At 38.2% G+C, this 15,311-nt stretch overlaps 1 protein-coding gene across 7 annotated transcripts in view; it reads right to left on the reverse strand.

The window, feature by feature from the left end:
* Positions 1–15,311, reverse strand: part of LOC124183227 (glycogen-binding subunit 76A) — a 24,846-nt gene continuing 9,535 nt past the window's right edge. For 3 of the 7 annotated variants that reach the window (XM_046571425.1, XM_046571424.1, XM_046571423.1), the window contains exon 2: positions 1–5,814. In XM_046571425.1, coding sequence (XP_046427381.1) covers positions 3,715–5,715 — 2,001 coding nt within the window. In that variant the 5' untranslated portion in view covers positions 5,716–5,814 and the 3' untranslated portion in view covers positions 1–3,714. The other 4 variants (XM_046571422.1, XM_046571421.1, XM_046571427.1 and 1 more) reach the window with 4 other exon arrangements.

A 15,311-nucleotide genomic window follows, 5' to 3' on the forward strand; every position in this document is an offset into this window, starting at 1 on the left:
GAAAAAAGGAAAACGATTTATTGTGTATATCAGCGTAGTCCTGAAACAACGTTACATTATTACTTGCTTGCGTATGCAATATATGTATATATTTATAAATAGTTTATGTATACAATATATAAACCTGCTTTCGGTGACAACGTGTTACGATACACACTTCATAGTTTATATAGGTATATATATATATACATATACATATAATAGGTGTTTGGGATACGTATATATACACGATGTATGCACGTTTTATTCAATGTATATAATATATTTACAATTATTCGTATGTAATGTTATAATTATATTGCGCGTACAGTGTACGTTCGATTTTTATTAATTATCAAATGATAGGAATAGATTCGATCATTTTCACGATCGGTTGGAAAAAAAGGAAAATGAATAATGGATATGAAATTAAAACTTAAAAAATATATTATGGCCTAAAAACAACTATAACAACAACAACAACAACAACAAAGACTAATTATTATTTATTTTCAGTGGTCTCGTTAATTTATCATTATTGCCCAAGATCGTTTCATTCCACTATTCTTATCATTTTTTGTCATTAATTTCTCTTATGCAGTGCCTATACATCTGGAGTTTTATAGTTTTTCCTCTCTTTCCACCCTCAAATTTTACCTACCTATAGAATTCAATCGTGCTGCGATTATATGGATTTTATTTTTTACCATTATCAATTTTCTTTATTATTCGATTATACAATTCGTCGACCTTTCAATTGCTCGTTCATTTCACTCGATATTTTTATATTTTGGATTTTTGTTTTGTATTTCTCTTATCGAAGAAGAAAAAAACTCTACAGACAGACTAGAGATAATACGTACATAGAAAAATATACTAGTTATATATATACATATATATATATATATATACACACATATATATATATATGAATATATTAATATAACATGTAATATATATAATATACTATAAGTTTCGTTAAAATCTAAGTCATTTGACACGTCACGTATATTATATATTTAAATTTATGCCGTTTATAACCATATACATAATAATATTTTTATCAATTCAAATTCAAATTCGATTGTAGCGCATTTCTACAATCTCAATTCGATATTTATCGTGTATAAATTTAATATACAATATTATTATATTATGATGGATTCGAACGAATAAAATTCACAAATCAGAAAAATCAAATTTCAATACGCTGCCATCGAAAATTCTAATCAGATAAATATTATCCTTTACAACTTCATTACGTATGACTAATTTTTTTCAATCATTACTTATGTTTATTGTTATAAAATAAAAGAGGACACATTTTACCGTGAGGTTTGTATTATTTATAAGCTTAAATTCGTTAGTCTGCGTCTTCGGTTATGTGGAGAACGGATATAACATATAATAATAATAATAGTAATAATAATATAAGTAGATAGATATTTTTCCTTCGTAATTGTAAACCTAGAAAATATATATCTATATATAGGTTCGGTTCTATACAGAGTGAATTTTTAACGACCAAATAGTTCAATGCGCATGCGCTAAACTTCGAGAGCAAGAGCAGTTGTTTTGTCAGGGTGACCGACATTCGTAAATTCAGATGACCGATGGGGATAAAACTTTTTGAGGTTACATGCATCGGGGAGACCTGTCGTCTGAATTTATGAATGTTGGTCACCATGACAAAACAACTGCTCTTGCTCTCGAAGTTTAGCGCACGCGCATTGAACCGTACAGTCGTTAGCAATTCACTCTCTATATTTATCGGTTCATTTTTTGTTTTTTATTACTATTCAATTATCATAACAGCAATATATCTCCTTGGTTTTCGCACCTTTTCGTAACAGATAATATAATTCAATTCAATTCGTTTCAGTCTATCGGTTCCAACAATCGGCATTTTTTTTCCAATTCATAAGCATCCTAATACCGCCTACATGTTAACTTCTTCCCCCCCCCCCGCCCAACTCGTCTTTCTTATTAGTTTCTCTCTCTATTTCTCTTTTATTTTCTCCGTCTTTGAAATAATACCAAATTTACAACGAGTGTCTAGAGAAAAGAAAAAAAAAAAAAAAATTAATAGGGAAAAGAACTTTAATGTCATGACGTATTATATGTATATAATAATCACTCTGAACCTGTAGTATATGATTTTCTATATAATAGGTATTATTAATACGATCGAATCAGCACGACATTTATTTATTTCTTAGGTATGCCAGTGTGAAACAAAGTTCTGAACGGAACATGATAAGATCGTGCTAAATTTGTAATACGCACGATTTTTTTATTCTTATAACTGGACGTAAAGACCAGAATCGATTTGTCTCAGTGTCTCTCCTCGATTATGCTACTTACAAATGTGTCTGTAGAAATTAGAGAGCAGAATTGTTAAGTAACCGTTATCTGATTATTTGTGAGAAAAAATAAGAAAGATTAAAAAAAAAAAAAAAAAAACTAAAACTCTTTTTGTGCTTCCGTCAGAATGGAAATTAAGATCGTAAAACTCGCGTTTGTTCCGCGATACAAAGATATTCTGCAGATTATTATCAAGGCTTTCTCGTTTATTGCAGCTGTAACGTGTTCCGCGCTGCATAATTATTATTGCATTCGCTCCACCGAACGATTCAGCTATACGATCTTGTCACAACAGTGAACGTTGTTTAGTCATTTTTTCTTTGTTCCTTCTTTATTCAATGAGGCAGGCTTGTTGCGTCTTGGGATATATATTTGAAAAGTTCTTTACTCTACGTGTTGTGAAGAGAATCAAAAAAGAAAAAAAAACAAACGAAATTGCACTTAATTCGCACTCGCACCATTTACGAACGATAATTGTAGCGATGATTCAACTCACAATCAGCTGCAGCTTAGTAATCGTAGTAATCGAAAGTCGTAATTCTCGAAGGAATAGCAAAGTGAAAATAAACCACCTCGACAATTTTTTTATCGCCTTCCAAATTTTCACTGCTCTGCGAATTATCATACGTGAATATTAGAATCTGCGCCGTTATACTGGAAACATGTTAATTTAATGCTCAAGCAATTCGAAATTCAGACACATAATAAAAACCCCTGACTTTTTTTAATTTCCAGATTTGCAGTAGCCCTGAGACACTCGTAATAATTCGAGTAGAGTTGCCATAGGATTTTTCGAAAATGATCAAGTGATCACGAAAATTTGAGTAAAAGAAGCACACGGAAATCAAAAGAGTAAGAAACTGGATTGAAAAGGAAGTGGACTAAGTGCGAAGAGAAAATTATCACTTTGAGATACTGTTGAGGCGATCACCGTGTGAGCTTACCGTGAAAAATTGGGAAATTACAGATTTAGTCACATTGCTTCTGATATTGCTCTCTATGACAAACAAGTCACTTTGTGATAAAACTTGCAGTTTGTTCATGTCGGTATGCATGATTTTCAACCACTCCCCTTCCTGATGATCGACAAACTGCAATGAGTTTGATAAGTTCAGTACCATGGTTGACATCACTGACTTGTTCCATTGATACAGTGATAACAATTCTTACCGAATCTGTATTTTCTCAATTTTTCCAAGCCAACTCATACTGTCCTCAAAAGTTTACTGACTGAATTCCGCTTGTCTTTTCCCCCTGCAGAATGGCGGCAATGATCATGATTAACATCATCGCATAATCTCCATTCCAGGATCGGATTTCACCCGATTCCTGTCGCCTCCTAAATAATCCAGCGCATTGGAAAAGACTACCCTAGTAAAAAGCAGGTTCAAGCCAGTCCCTGGATCCGTTATCGTTAGCAGTAATGGGTATATAAGAAGTGGAAGGAACAGCGGGTAGACACTGGAAGCAATAATTTGCACCAGCGTTGTTGTCCCAGTACTGAGCACCCTTGCACTGATACCTGACGGCGAATTCGATCCGTTGACCAACGGCTAGAGTATGACAATAAAGCGTGAAGATGAACTTGTCGCTGAACCCGTCACAGGAGTTGGTAACATAGGTGGCTTGAAGGTCGCTAAAGCTCTGCCATCCGTTCAGGGAGTAACGGATGTGAACGGACTTGTGGAAGTCGAGATTTCGTACCCTGACAGTACCACTGAGGCAGAGACTCACGGGGTCCTGGACGAGGACGTTCTCCAGGCATACCTGACGCTCGCGGACCTTGTCGAGGAAGTCGGAAAGGCCACCGGGCTGCTGGAAGAGCGGTACCAGCAGCTTTTCAGGCTTGTGTCTAGCCAGGGTGCTGGAAGTCTGGGTCTGGAGGTACTTGGAGTGCCAGTTTTGAGGTGAGGTTTCCTTGATGAGGGTATCGTCGTATTTGAGATCCGAGTAGGCGGAGTTCGGGACCTTCGGTATCTCGTCAAGGAACGTCCTCACGTCGGCGAGATCTAGCCCAAGGACATCGGCGAACCTGACGATCTTCTTGCGCCCCGGAGTTCCGGGTGGCGTCTTTCCGGTCTTGAGCGACGAGCACCGTCTCACCCTGCGTGGCCTCTCCTCCTCCTCCTCCTCCTCGACGATGTCGTTCTCATCCTCGTTGTCGATCAACTCCCCGGTGCCGAGCCGCTTCAGGAGCTCAACCATCTTCTCGGCCTCGCTGTTCGTCACCGTTTCGTCCTGAACCTCTAGCTCCACCTCATTCTTAACGAGCAGATCATCGTCCTGCAGCGATACTCGGACCCCGCTCGGACACTCCAGGGTAAGATCACCAGGTATGTTTATGCTACTGCTGTAGGTCGAGTGGTCGGTCTCCGTATCGCTCTGGGCCTCGTCGCTAGCACCCGGAAATTGAAGACTCCTCGGCTTGATCCTTGCGAAATCGCCCTCGTCGTTCGCCCCGTTCAAAGACGGTATGATCTCCGAGTCGGAGTGGGACTTGTGAACGTTAACGGGAGCGACGAGACCTCCGATTCCCCAAGACCGTGCGGGACTCTCGTCCTGAAGGGACATCGTACTGTCGTCGAAGGTGCTCCAAAGGGATTCGTGGCTGGGAGATGTGGTGTCGAGAGAGTCCTCAGAGCTTGCCTTGTGCCCCACCGTCTTCGCATTACGGAACGGTCCAAAAGCGTTCGACTCGCTGCAGGACTCCGAGGACTCGGCCTTAGACGGAGGTGGTGGTTCACCGGGTCTCGGTGATCCGTGTATCCGTCCGACGACCCGGGCCGTATGTCCGTTTTCAATACCGGGATCGTCGCTGTCCGAATTCTCAAGGTCGTAGAACGCCTCGGCCCGCTCCGCCTCCGAGGTCTCAGGATCGTAGTATACCTCGGACGAGTCGCTTTCCGGCGAGGCCCCGGAGGCCGGGGACGAGAATACGCACCCAGACTCCGAGCCCAGTGAGCCGGGCTCCGGGCAGTGGGTGAGAGGGAGAGCTTCGGGGTTCAGTAGCAGGCCCGCAAGCTCGGCGGCGGTAATCTCCTCGGCTGGCGATTCGGGGCCGTCCGGATCATCGATGTCGAAGTCGAAATAGAGGTCCGAGTCCGAGCTGTGCTTCGGCTGGCGCTGGAGTACCTGCTGTTGGCTTTGCGCAGGCGCCGCGGTAGCTCCCGAGTGAAGCCACGAGGTCTCAGATGGCGCCAGCTCAGCGCCGAGCTTTCGTTCATCCCCCTCGCCGCCTAGCGACGTCAGACGGTGATGAAGACGACGCGCGAAAGCTTCGGCGCGACCCCTGCAGCTGCTCGGGAAAAGCGAACTCACGAGACCGCAGGACTGACCACCCCCCGCGTTTCCGCTCGAGTCTGTACTGCCCATAACAGTTTCTACACCGGAATCCTCGATGGCTGCGCTTATAGCCGAAGACCCGGACGCCTCCGAATCCGAGGCACCGAGGTCTCGGACCTCGTTCAAATCCTGAAACAAATGAGCGAATACCGCACGTTAGTGTCGGGATAGCAATGGAGGTATAATACGTTGACAAATTTTAAAGTAAATGAACCAAAATTTTTTCCATTTACAATTTTAGGCCAACTCCATCACTGCGTCATTTTTTGACAGAGGACTCGTGCCATTTGTCAATTCTTGATGAATTACAACTCAATTTGAACGTTTAAAATCATAAATTTTTATCGCAAATCTTGCATACTGGTTACGCTGAAATTTCATAGAGTTATAAACGAAATCATTTTATTAAAGTTACAGATAATAAACAGATTTATTCAAAGATACTATAACAGGCTTGATAAAAATCGGACAAGCGCCGTGATTATAGCAAAAAAGAAAACAAACAACGGTGTTACTTTTCCAAAATCATGGTGCGCATGATTAGAAACTGAGCTTATGCTTCGTTTGCAATTGCAGCTGTTTTCAACTTTTTTTCATGCTAAGAAAATAGATTCTGTAATTAAAGTTCACCTGAATTAATTTCAGTTTCACTCTTCCAACCTGGATACTAACATTTTTCGTCGATACATTTCACACATCATTCGTTAGTTTTGGCACACAAATACTCAGCTATGGGAAGGGATCACATTTACAAAAATTATTTCTAACATTGCAATGTATAGTTTTGGCATCAAACGAGGTCAACCAAGCGTCGAAATAGCTAAATATCAATTTTCCAACGCTAAGAAGGTTACGCTGACATATTTTGAGTGACAGTAATTATCTTCCATTTATTTTGCGCATTCATTTTCGACTTATAGACAGTTAAATCATCGCGTTTCAACGCCTTTGAAACGTCAAGAAGAATAAAAAAGAATATGGAACAAGCGAAAAATTGGAAAATTTCTAATGAAACGTACAATCTCACGATAATAAGATGCGTAATTCATTAAAATTCAACACACCGAGCAATCTCTGAGATACGTTGCACCGACTGAAGTTGGAGGTTCCCAGAACGAGGTTGCGTTTCATTATTTATAGCACACTGAAAGGTTTTATCACAATACAGCACCCCATCATTATTTTTATTTCCTTGTTATTATTACTTACTGTGAATATATTTTCCTCGTTTTAGTCGTTTTCGTCGCTTTGGAAAAATCACGAGTGATTTTTGTTGCAATACTTTCTAAATTTGTCCCCTTATCGCGTTTCACATTGGGAAAAGTATGCGCACAGATCGAATAATCGAACGATTTTTTTTATTTTTCTTTTTTTTTTTTGTTGAAAAAAGGAGTCTCGGATATTTTGGGAAGTAGACAGATACAAAAAAGTGTATTCTTAATTTATTACATAGCGAAATGAAAACAAAAGAAATTGAGACTCAATGATCGCTGGATCTTAATACCACCCGGCATGATTTCAACCCGTCCCAGTTTCATTCGAGACGCTCTATTAATATTTTTGGCGTCGTCGTGCTTGGAACAGAGCGACGATTGCAACCAATTGGCATCGAATGAAACTACGTGTTCTAGTACGCGAGGTTGATAGTAACGCGTCACCAATTGTCGGGCAGGAATGAAAAAAACATAACGTTTAACTCGTCTGTCCCAAAGTGAAACTTGAGAAGCAAAATGGTTTGGATTTTTTGTTAGAGTATGTTTTCACCGGATTACCTTCTCATACGTAATTCCCACTATCCATAAAAACAAATACTTGTAAAGAGGACGAATAACAAGGAGAAAAATGAGAAATAAGGCTCAGCTCAATATTGCAAGCCTCCAATTTGCACTAACGACAAGGCAAATTCCTAACGATACCTGAATATCTATAATAATGTGACAGCTATAGTAAAAAAGAAGAGAAAAAAGTTGATACCTCGCACAAGCGTGTAATAATAATACTCTTTTACACGGATACTGATGGTATTAAGTATTATGTATACGGTACCGACATAATCTATTCCTTTATCGTTCGCGAAGAAATTATTCGAACGAGATATATTATCCGGTTTGCAGAACAAACAGCTCGAGGAATTCAATTCCTGACCATGGATAACAACTTCGATCGCCGTTCCCGCCTGTTCCTTATGAGCTTACTGTCTCGTGTACCCGCCGTTTGGTGGATTACGTATTACACGTATCGATAGATACTTAGCGATTATTTGGTGTGAGTTTATCTTTGGCTAAGCCCGGAATTTTCTCCCGTACCTCGGTTGATCAATTTCCGGTAAAATTGAAGCGTTCTTCGATTCTCGAATGTTGATAAGGACAATTATGACATCAGGTCATGGTCGCTGCTAACGGTGTAGATGAGTACGTATTTATGTAATAATAACGACTGTAATAACGCGTGAGACATTCCTTGCTATCCGAGGCTTATACGGTCTAGCTTCACGGTACATAACGTATATACATAACAGTTTAGATAACCTAATCTGATTTGCGTGTAATTCTTACTGTGTCTTATAGACGCTATGTGACATTTATCGAAAGGTTCTTCGCCTTTCGAGTATGCCTATAAGTAAATACCAGCTGTTCGCTAATCTCCGTTTACACGTAGTTGTAACGAGAATTAGATAATGGTGTAGTAAAGAGAACGATAGCTGCAGTTTTACTATTGGCGAAAATAAAACTCGTTGAAGTAATATAGGAGTTAATTTTTTAAACCCGTTATCAAAATCGTCGATAATCGATATCCGATGTTGATTCAAGATCCAGTTTACGCGCCGTCTAGACGTTGATCGTATTTTTGCACAAACTGAAAGTGAAAAAGGAACAGAAAGAGCTGCTGAAGCATTAAGATTCCTTTCAACCGATCCACATGCATCGACGAATCGAGTGGGCAGCAGCATCTTGTATGCGGCCTTCTGCAGCCCATGTGATAAAAGTGTGTTGTTGGATTGCAAGTGAACGATCTATATACGCCTGCCTATTTATATGCTCCACGCTATTACTGAGCTAAATTGCAAGAAGGTAAACATTGAACCTACTTCACGTATAACGTATAAAACCGTGTGGTAGCGCAGCAGTCAGTAATAACTACGGTTACAATTGTCTGACCCCGAATAACCTCGCGTATCACAATAATTTCGGTAAATAGAAACAGAGAATGTTTTAGTTTTTGACAGTTACTAGACGGCGAAAAGTACTAATTTTATAAAATGTCATCTTTGCAACAACGCTGCCAGGTGTCGTGCCATACCAGCATCACGTACAATCGAACAATTCACCTTCCTACAACTGTCTTCACATCTACGACTTTGGCATTGTCGACGTGTTCGCCGGCGAAAGCTCTCCGCTGATCGTAAAAAAAAAAAAATCGAACAAAAAAGAAACCTTTAAGATCAAAGTGGCGAAATAATCTCCCCCCAAGTTCAATTGTTCTTCATAAATAACTATGAGGAGATCACTTTGTTTGATTCGACAATTACTTGGGTCAGAACGTCCTTTATTCTTTACAAGTAAGTATCGGCAGAAACGTCTCGCTTTCCATCTAACCGTTAGTAGATGTTCAATCTTACAATCATCGATCGATCAATCGAAACTTTTCAATTAATTTTTCGACAGCTGTACTCTTCGATGTAAACCGAAACGGATTTGCGAAGGAAAGAAAATCGTGGGTGTTGATGTTTTCGAACGAGAGCCGGTTGAAGTCACGGCCAATCGGTACGCGGAGATCGAAGCGAGCGCCATCTGGCAGTTGTTTCCGGTGGCAGAGTGGCCGTTATTTTTTCGCGCGGTGCTCCCTGATTTGTCGAGAACTTCGAACGGCTCTCATTTGAAAACTATAACCCGCTCAATTTTCCTGTTTCAACAACTTGGTCGGGGTTCTTCGCCGGAAATATAATGGACACGTGAATGAAACGATTCTGATATAGGTTTCAGCGTAATTGCAGCGTTTTGCGAACGTCATTCGAAGATAAATGCCCTCGGTAGGTTATAAATTTATAAAACACGGGTGCTTTTGGCTTGTAAATAAATCAATTGACTCTGAAATTGCCTGCAATTGTTTCATACGTCATTCTCTGGTGGATTTAAGTCACACGGATACATACATACACGCATACATACACACAAACCAAAGCGCAAAGAGTTGACTCGTGATTGTTGTCATCTCTGAGAGCTCTGCAGCCATTTGTCAGTCATTTAAGTAATTGTCAAGCATTATAAGGGAGACTCTGCAAGCCTCGAAAGGACCTGTTGTATCGCGCTTAAAACCAGACTCAAATCGTAATCATCCGATCATCAAAAGCTAGTTTGAACCGATTTCCCGATTTCTCAAGCAATGTAATCAATTATGCATCGATAAATTCCTCTTTCATCGCGAATCTTATCGTTTATCGAACAAAAGTAATCAACAGGTTTAAAATTGTGAAAACCAATAATAGGAATTCTTTTGATTTTCGGTGAGATTGATTTATAAATAAAACAATCATTGTCACAGGTGTTGTTGTAAGACTAAGTCAGCATTACCGCTAAAGTATGACCGGTAATCTGAACCGGCGATGTTTCCGTCTTGACAGTTCGAGCAGCTGTTGAATCTAATTCTTGGTTTTGCGTCATATTGATATATTTTCGTTGTTTTCTTTATTTCTTTTTCTCGACTCTCTTCTTATTATTATCGCGATTATTAATTCGGAGTTGAACGAACTCGTCGGAATATTTTGGATGGGCTGTAATCTCGGACTAAGCGTTGTACGTATATATTATATGAAAAACGTACGTGCGATTCGAGTGATCGGAAACACGTTATATTAAGTATTGATTATTTCGGGATCACCACCCATTCATCGCTCTTTTTATTTATAACCAACCGAAGGTTATCTAAGGTTATTTCCCCTGTGCGAAGACATACATTTTTTTATTCACAGCAGCAGCTGACTCCTCCGACTCAGGCTAGTTGAAAAATAAACCGATTGACATATCATTATTTATTATTTTTGTGCACGTGTAAAAAACGGTTATCGGTTCATCACTAATCGCGCCCCGATTACTCAATTCAGTTATTGCGAATATTATTCATCCGTATCATTGAGAATGATCTTTTTATTTTTACTTACTTTGTCGGTATTCATTCATTCGCTCATTTATTTAATTCATTTATTTATTTATTCACGAATCACTGCAATTCACCAACGCATAATAGAATTTTAGTAACAAAAGAACGGAAATGACAAAGTAAACATAATATCCGTGGAATTACGGTTTGTTTAAACGTTCAATCATTGCGAATAATTTTTTTCAATCGTTGTATTATTCAAAATGAGAAACTTTGACACAGCACAAATTTTCGCGTCTCACTGTTAATTAACCGTTCACATTTTCTCATTTCGCTTAATATATCTCGACATAACTATACACATTATAGGTATACATGGACTTGAAACTGAAGATAATCCGGTACAGAGTGACAGTGAACACCGACTGACAATAACTTCTCTGCAATGGGTTGACCAGTGATGTTCCTGGCTCGCGAACAGTGGCGTAACTCACAGGGTGAGATGACGGGAAAAATCTAGTAGCGAAGAAAACGCCGACGGTTTTATTCTACATTCAATTTTTCCTGTCGTTTAATATTTTTTACTACTATTCCCGTAACTTTATTTTATCATTTTTTGTACACGGTATGAAAAACCAAGAAAATCATGACGCGAAGAATCTAAATAAGTGTGAATCAAATTATAATTGCGACGTTTTTCTCGGTATTTTTGAAGTTACGACTATTTCGAATATTTCGCTCTTGGCAAGAGCTTCAAATTTTTTTCAAGAAAAAAAGTACTTCTGTCAAAGAACGAGATAAATTCTGAAAAGTATTGAATCGTGAAATGTTATAAACTCGAGCGAAGAAAGAAGAGAAATCTTCAACAACCAAATGCGATATCTTAAAATATTAGCAAAACAAGTGGTGCGGGAAATGGTAAAAGTAAAAGTCGCACTGAGAGAAATCAAGTTCCGGTTCTCAACTATTTTCATTTTATACCACAATCGAAAAATATAGTTCCAAGTACAAAATAAAAATTAGTTTTGTAGCTGTTACCGGAAAGTCTGGTATCCGTTACTATTCATTCTCATTACGATCACTGTTACTAGATTTTCTTGTAACCGTTACAAAAATTTAACGCTTGTGCAACGATAAATTGACGTTAAGGCCTTATTGAACTAATAAAGTAGAGTAAGCCGAAGAAACTGATTTCGCGTTGCAGTAACCAAAAAAGGATCGACAATGGCGCAAAATGGTTAGGCGTACCTCGTTTTTCGTAATTCCAACAATATTTAAACAATTTTTTTAGCGTGTGTTCTCAGTGTGATAATTGTAGAAATTTCTGACACGAAAATACGAAATGCTGATTATAGTTGGTGCATAATTCGTGCTACTTTTGTAGCTATAAGGTATCCTACGCACAGGGAGAAACTCACGTGAGTCAAATTGATAATTGATGAGGGACTTGGGATTCGTAGGCACATGCCTAAGTGGCTACCTTGGCACATATGCTGCGAGTGCGTAGCAACCGTATTAGCGATATATTATTTTCTTGCAATATACTGCAAACTGCAATGTTAGCTGATAACGATTGGACGGTATTCAAGTACTTTCCCAGTCAAAGGTTATCGGCATTCGTTTTCCAGGAACAGAAAACTACGCCGGAATTCGAGTGTTTACATAAATAAAATTCTTTACAGCATCGTGTAAACTAATTCATATAGTGAAAAAGTTATTTTCCTCGATTTCCGATCGCCAAAACGGTTCAAATTATTGTCTGCAAATTTTGAAAAGAAGAACAAAACGTGAAAACTATTTTTAATTTTTCACCTATACCAGTAAATCACGCTGTTTTTCTCTCACATTTAACGAATCATGTACAAGTGAAGGAGATTTTTCTCTCCGAAAAAGCAGAAGCGTGTTTGCAAAAACACACATTTCGTGGAACCGGCACTGCATGACTACAGAGAAAGGCAGAGGCATCAAATTGCCGAAATAAACTGCCAAACATCCAAGAATGTGTTATGGAACATGAAAAGTTTAAGCGAGCAAGGTGCTGTTTTTATTTTTTATTTACAATGCTTCATACGTCTTTTAAAAAAATATTTTCATACGGGTAGAAAGTTTAACAACCGAATGAACTCACAATCAACCCGATAGGTTATGTGAATCAAACGTACGATTAAAACATTTGTAAATCAATGTGTATTTTTAATGAGTATAAATTAAAACAGCTCATAATTTTCTTCTGAATAATAATAATTACTGTTATCATTAGTATGAACTACAATGAAGAAAGGCTTCTGGTATTAAAACGTATAAAAGTAATTTTTAAAATTTATAACACAGCGGGCAGTAAAAAATATTTTTTAATTTTTCTTTTTCAACTACTGAAACCGTTCAATGAATTATTCTTCAGGATAAAAATGTCTAATGAGCGAAATTGCTATTTGGATATAAAATTGACAAGGTTCGATTATTCAACTTTGTTTATTAATATTGTCCAGTTTTCCTCGCTTACGAATTTAATTTAAAAAAATCGGTAATTTCATGCAAGCGTTCATTACTGAAACACGAGAGTGACTAACTATAATTTTAACGTCATTTAGTACTCCCGCCTTTACCGACCGAGCAAACTTACCCTTTTTCTTTCTATATTAAATAAACAAACAAACGAAAAGGGTTTAAATTTCGATGGTGTATCGTTCTTTTGTAGCCTTTCGTTTGTTCGTTTGTTCATTTAATGTGGGAAGAAAAAGAGTAGGTTTACTCGATCGGTAAGGGTAGGAGTTCCACATGGCCTTAAATCATTCAACTTGGATTAAATTGTTTTTCGTCGAAATTAAACACCTTTTTTCATTTCATATTCTAAATCTGAGCCTATGTATAAAAATTTGACAATTTAAAACCGGAAGTGAATGAGTCTGTTTCGAAGTTAGCATTCTCGATTCCAGCGAGAAGAAGTACCGGTTATTATGCCAGGACACCGTTTTGTTGTTTGTCGAACATGTTTACGAAATCACGTTTCTTTTCACTTTTGGGTAAAATAATATTTGCTCGCGAAAACGAAAAAAGAAAAAAGAATAATAATAAAAATCTGTTACTTCAATACCGCGGGTACAAAATTCCTGTTTTCTTTTCCATTTCTTTTTCCATCGAGGCTGTAATACATACTTATCAGCGAAGCTTTTAGCAGAAAATGTAAAGAATTCATAACTACAGAGCAAAACTTTTAGACTGTCTACGTTTGTTGACACCTTTTTTGTTTATACGATGCAAACATTTGTTTTTTCTGTTCGTTTGCCTTTTTCCTGATCGTCTTTTTGTCGCACGAGCGTTAATGTAATAAAATGCGCGTAAAAAAATAAAACCGTCAAAATTATTCGTAAAAGTGTTCTTTTCTAAAAAAATTGTAATTTATCTAAGAAAAATTGGATGTATGTGGTTTACGGAATGACAAGGTCGTTAATTAATTAATTATGTATACGAATTAAGAATTGTTATTTTTCATTTTACTTATATAATAAGCCTGGCAGCAACAGTGCAAGGTGCATTCAATTCTTATCACTGGTTAATTATCGTGTCCAGCTACTTGCAGCAGCGGATATTTAGCGGACCTAATTTGCATAATAATCTTCAAGAGCTGCTTCGCGGTTATATTCATTTCATGTGTACTGGGCTGTATCAAAAAATCGACAATCTTTTTCGTTTCGTCCATGTTTTGAAAAAAGTTAGTAAATGTGATGGTTGAAGCGTTCTTGAAACGAACAATGTGTTGTCGAACGAATGTTGAATTGAAACAAAACGGAATCAATCGCAAGTAAAAGAGAAGATAGCAAATTCATTTTTCCAAACACATTTCCGACGATCCGGAATATCTTTGAATAAAATTATTCGACGAGAATAGATTATACGGATCAACAAATAGAATATATTGTTTCGTTGGCAATTCTCAGTATAAATGGAATTCCCCAATTTTCACGCTACTTCACAGCTACGAAACATTGTCTTTATTACAATTGTATAACAGACGTGGTTGATAACGCGCGAGAGACGTCGTTGCTCCCATAAAATTCAATCACGCAACACCATATGTGTGTTATTTGGCTTAAATGTACCCAGTGAGTCGAAATTTCGAACGCGGAATGAACTCTAAACTCTAAAGTGTCGTGTTGCCTTTTGCTGGTTTTGGTTATCCTTAACTCTGCTCAACTGTGTAGGTGGATCGTAAAACAAATAGCCAAGAATAATTTCCTGTCAGTTGACCGATGAGACGCGGTACAAACGGGAACTACGTGATTGTGAGAATGTACTATATATATATTCAACTATATTCAACTATGTTCAACAACGCAAACACGCGTTTGCGATACTTAATTTACCACTCGAACCTCGTGCTCTGCAAACTCGCTTGCTCGCTTACACCTTCGACGGCTATTTGTGTCACGTAGTTGACAAGCCGTAAGCCTATTGTATACCATCGTCTGGTTAAGTGATGTTTATAAATTTGGGTCATTGTCAGGTGCAGGGTAGCTAAATAACAACGG

The sequence above is a fragment of the Neodiprion fabricii genome, chromosome 5 (genome assembly GCF_021155785.1).
Source record: "Neodiprion fabricii isolate iyNeoFabr1 chromosome 5, iyNeoFabr1.1, whole genome shotgun sequence".
NCBI classification, from domain to species: Eukaryota; Metazoa; Arthropoda; class Insecta; order Hymenoptera; family Diprionidae; genus Neodiprion; species Neodiprion fabricii.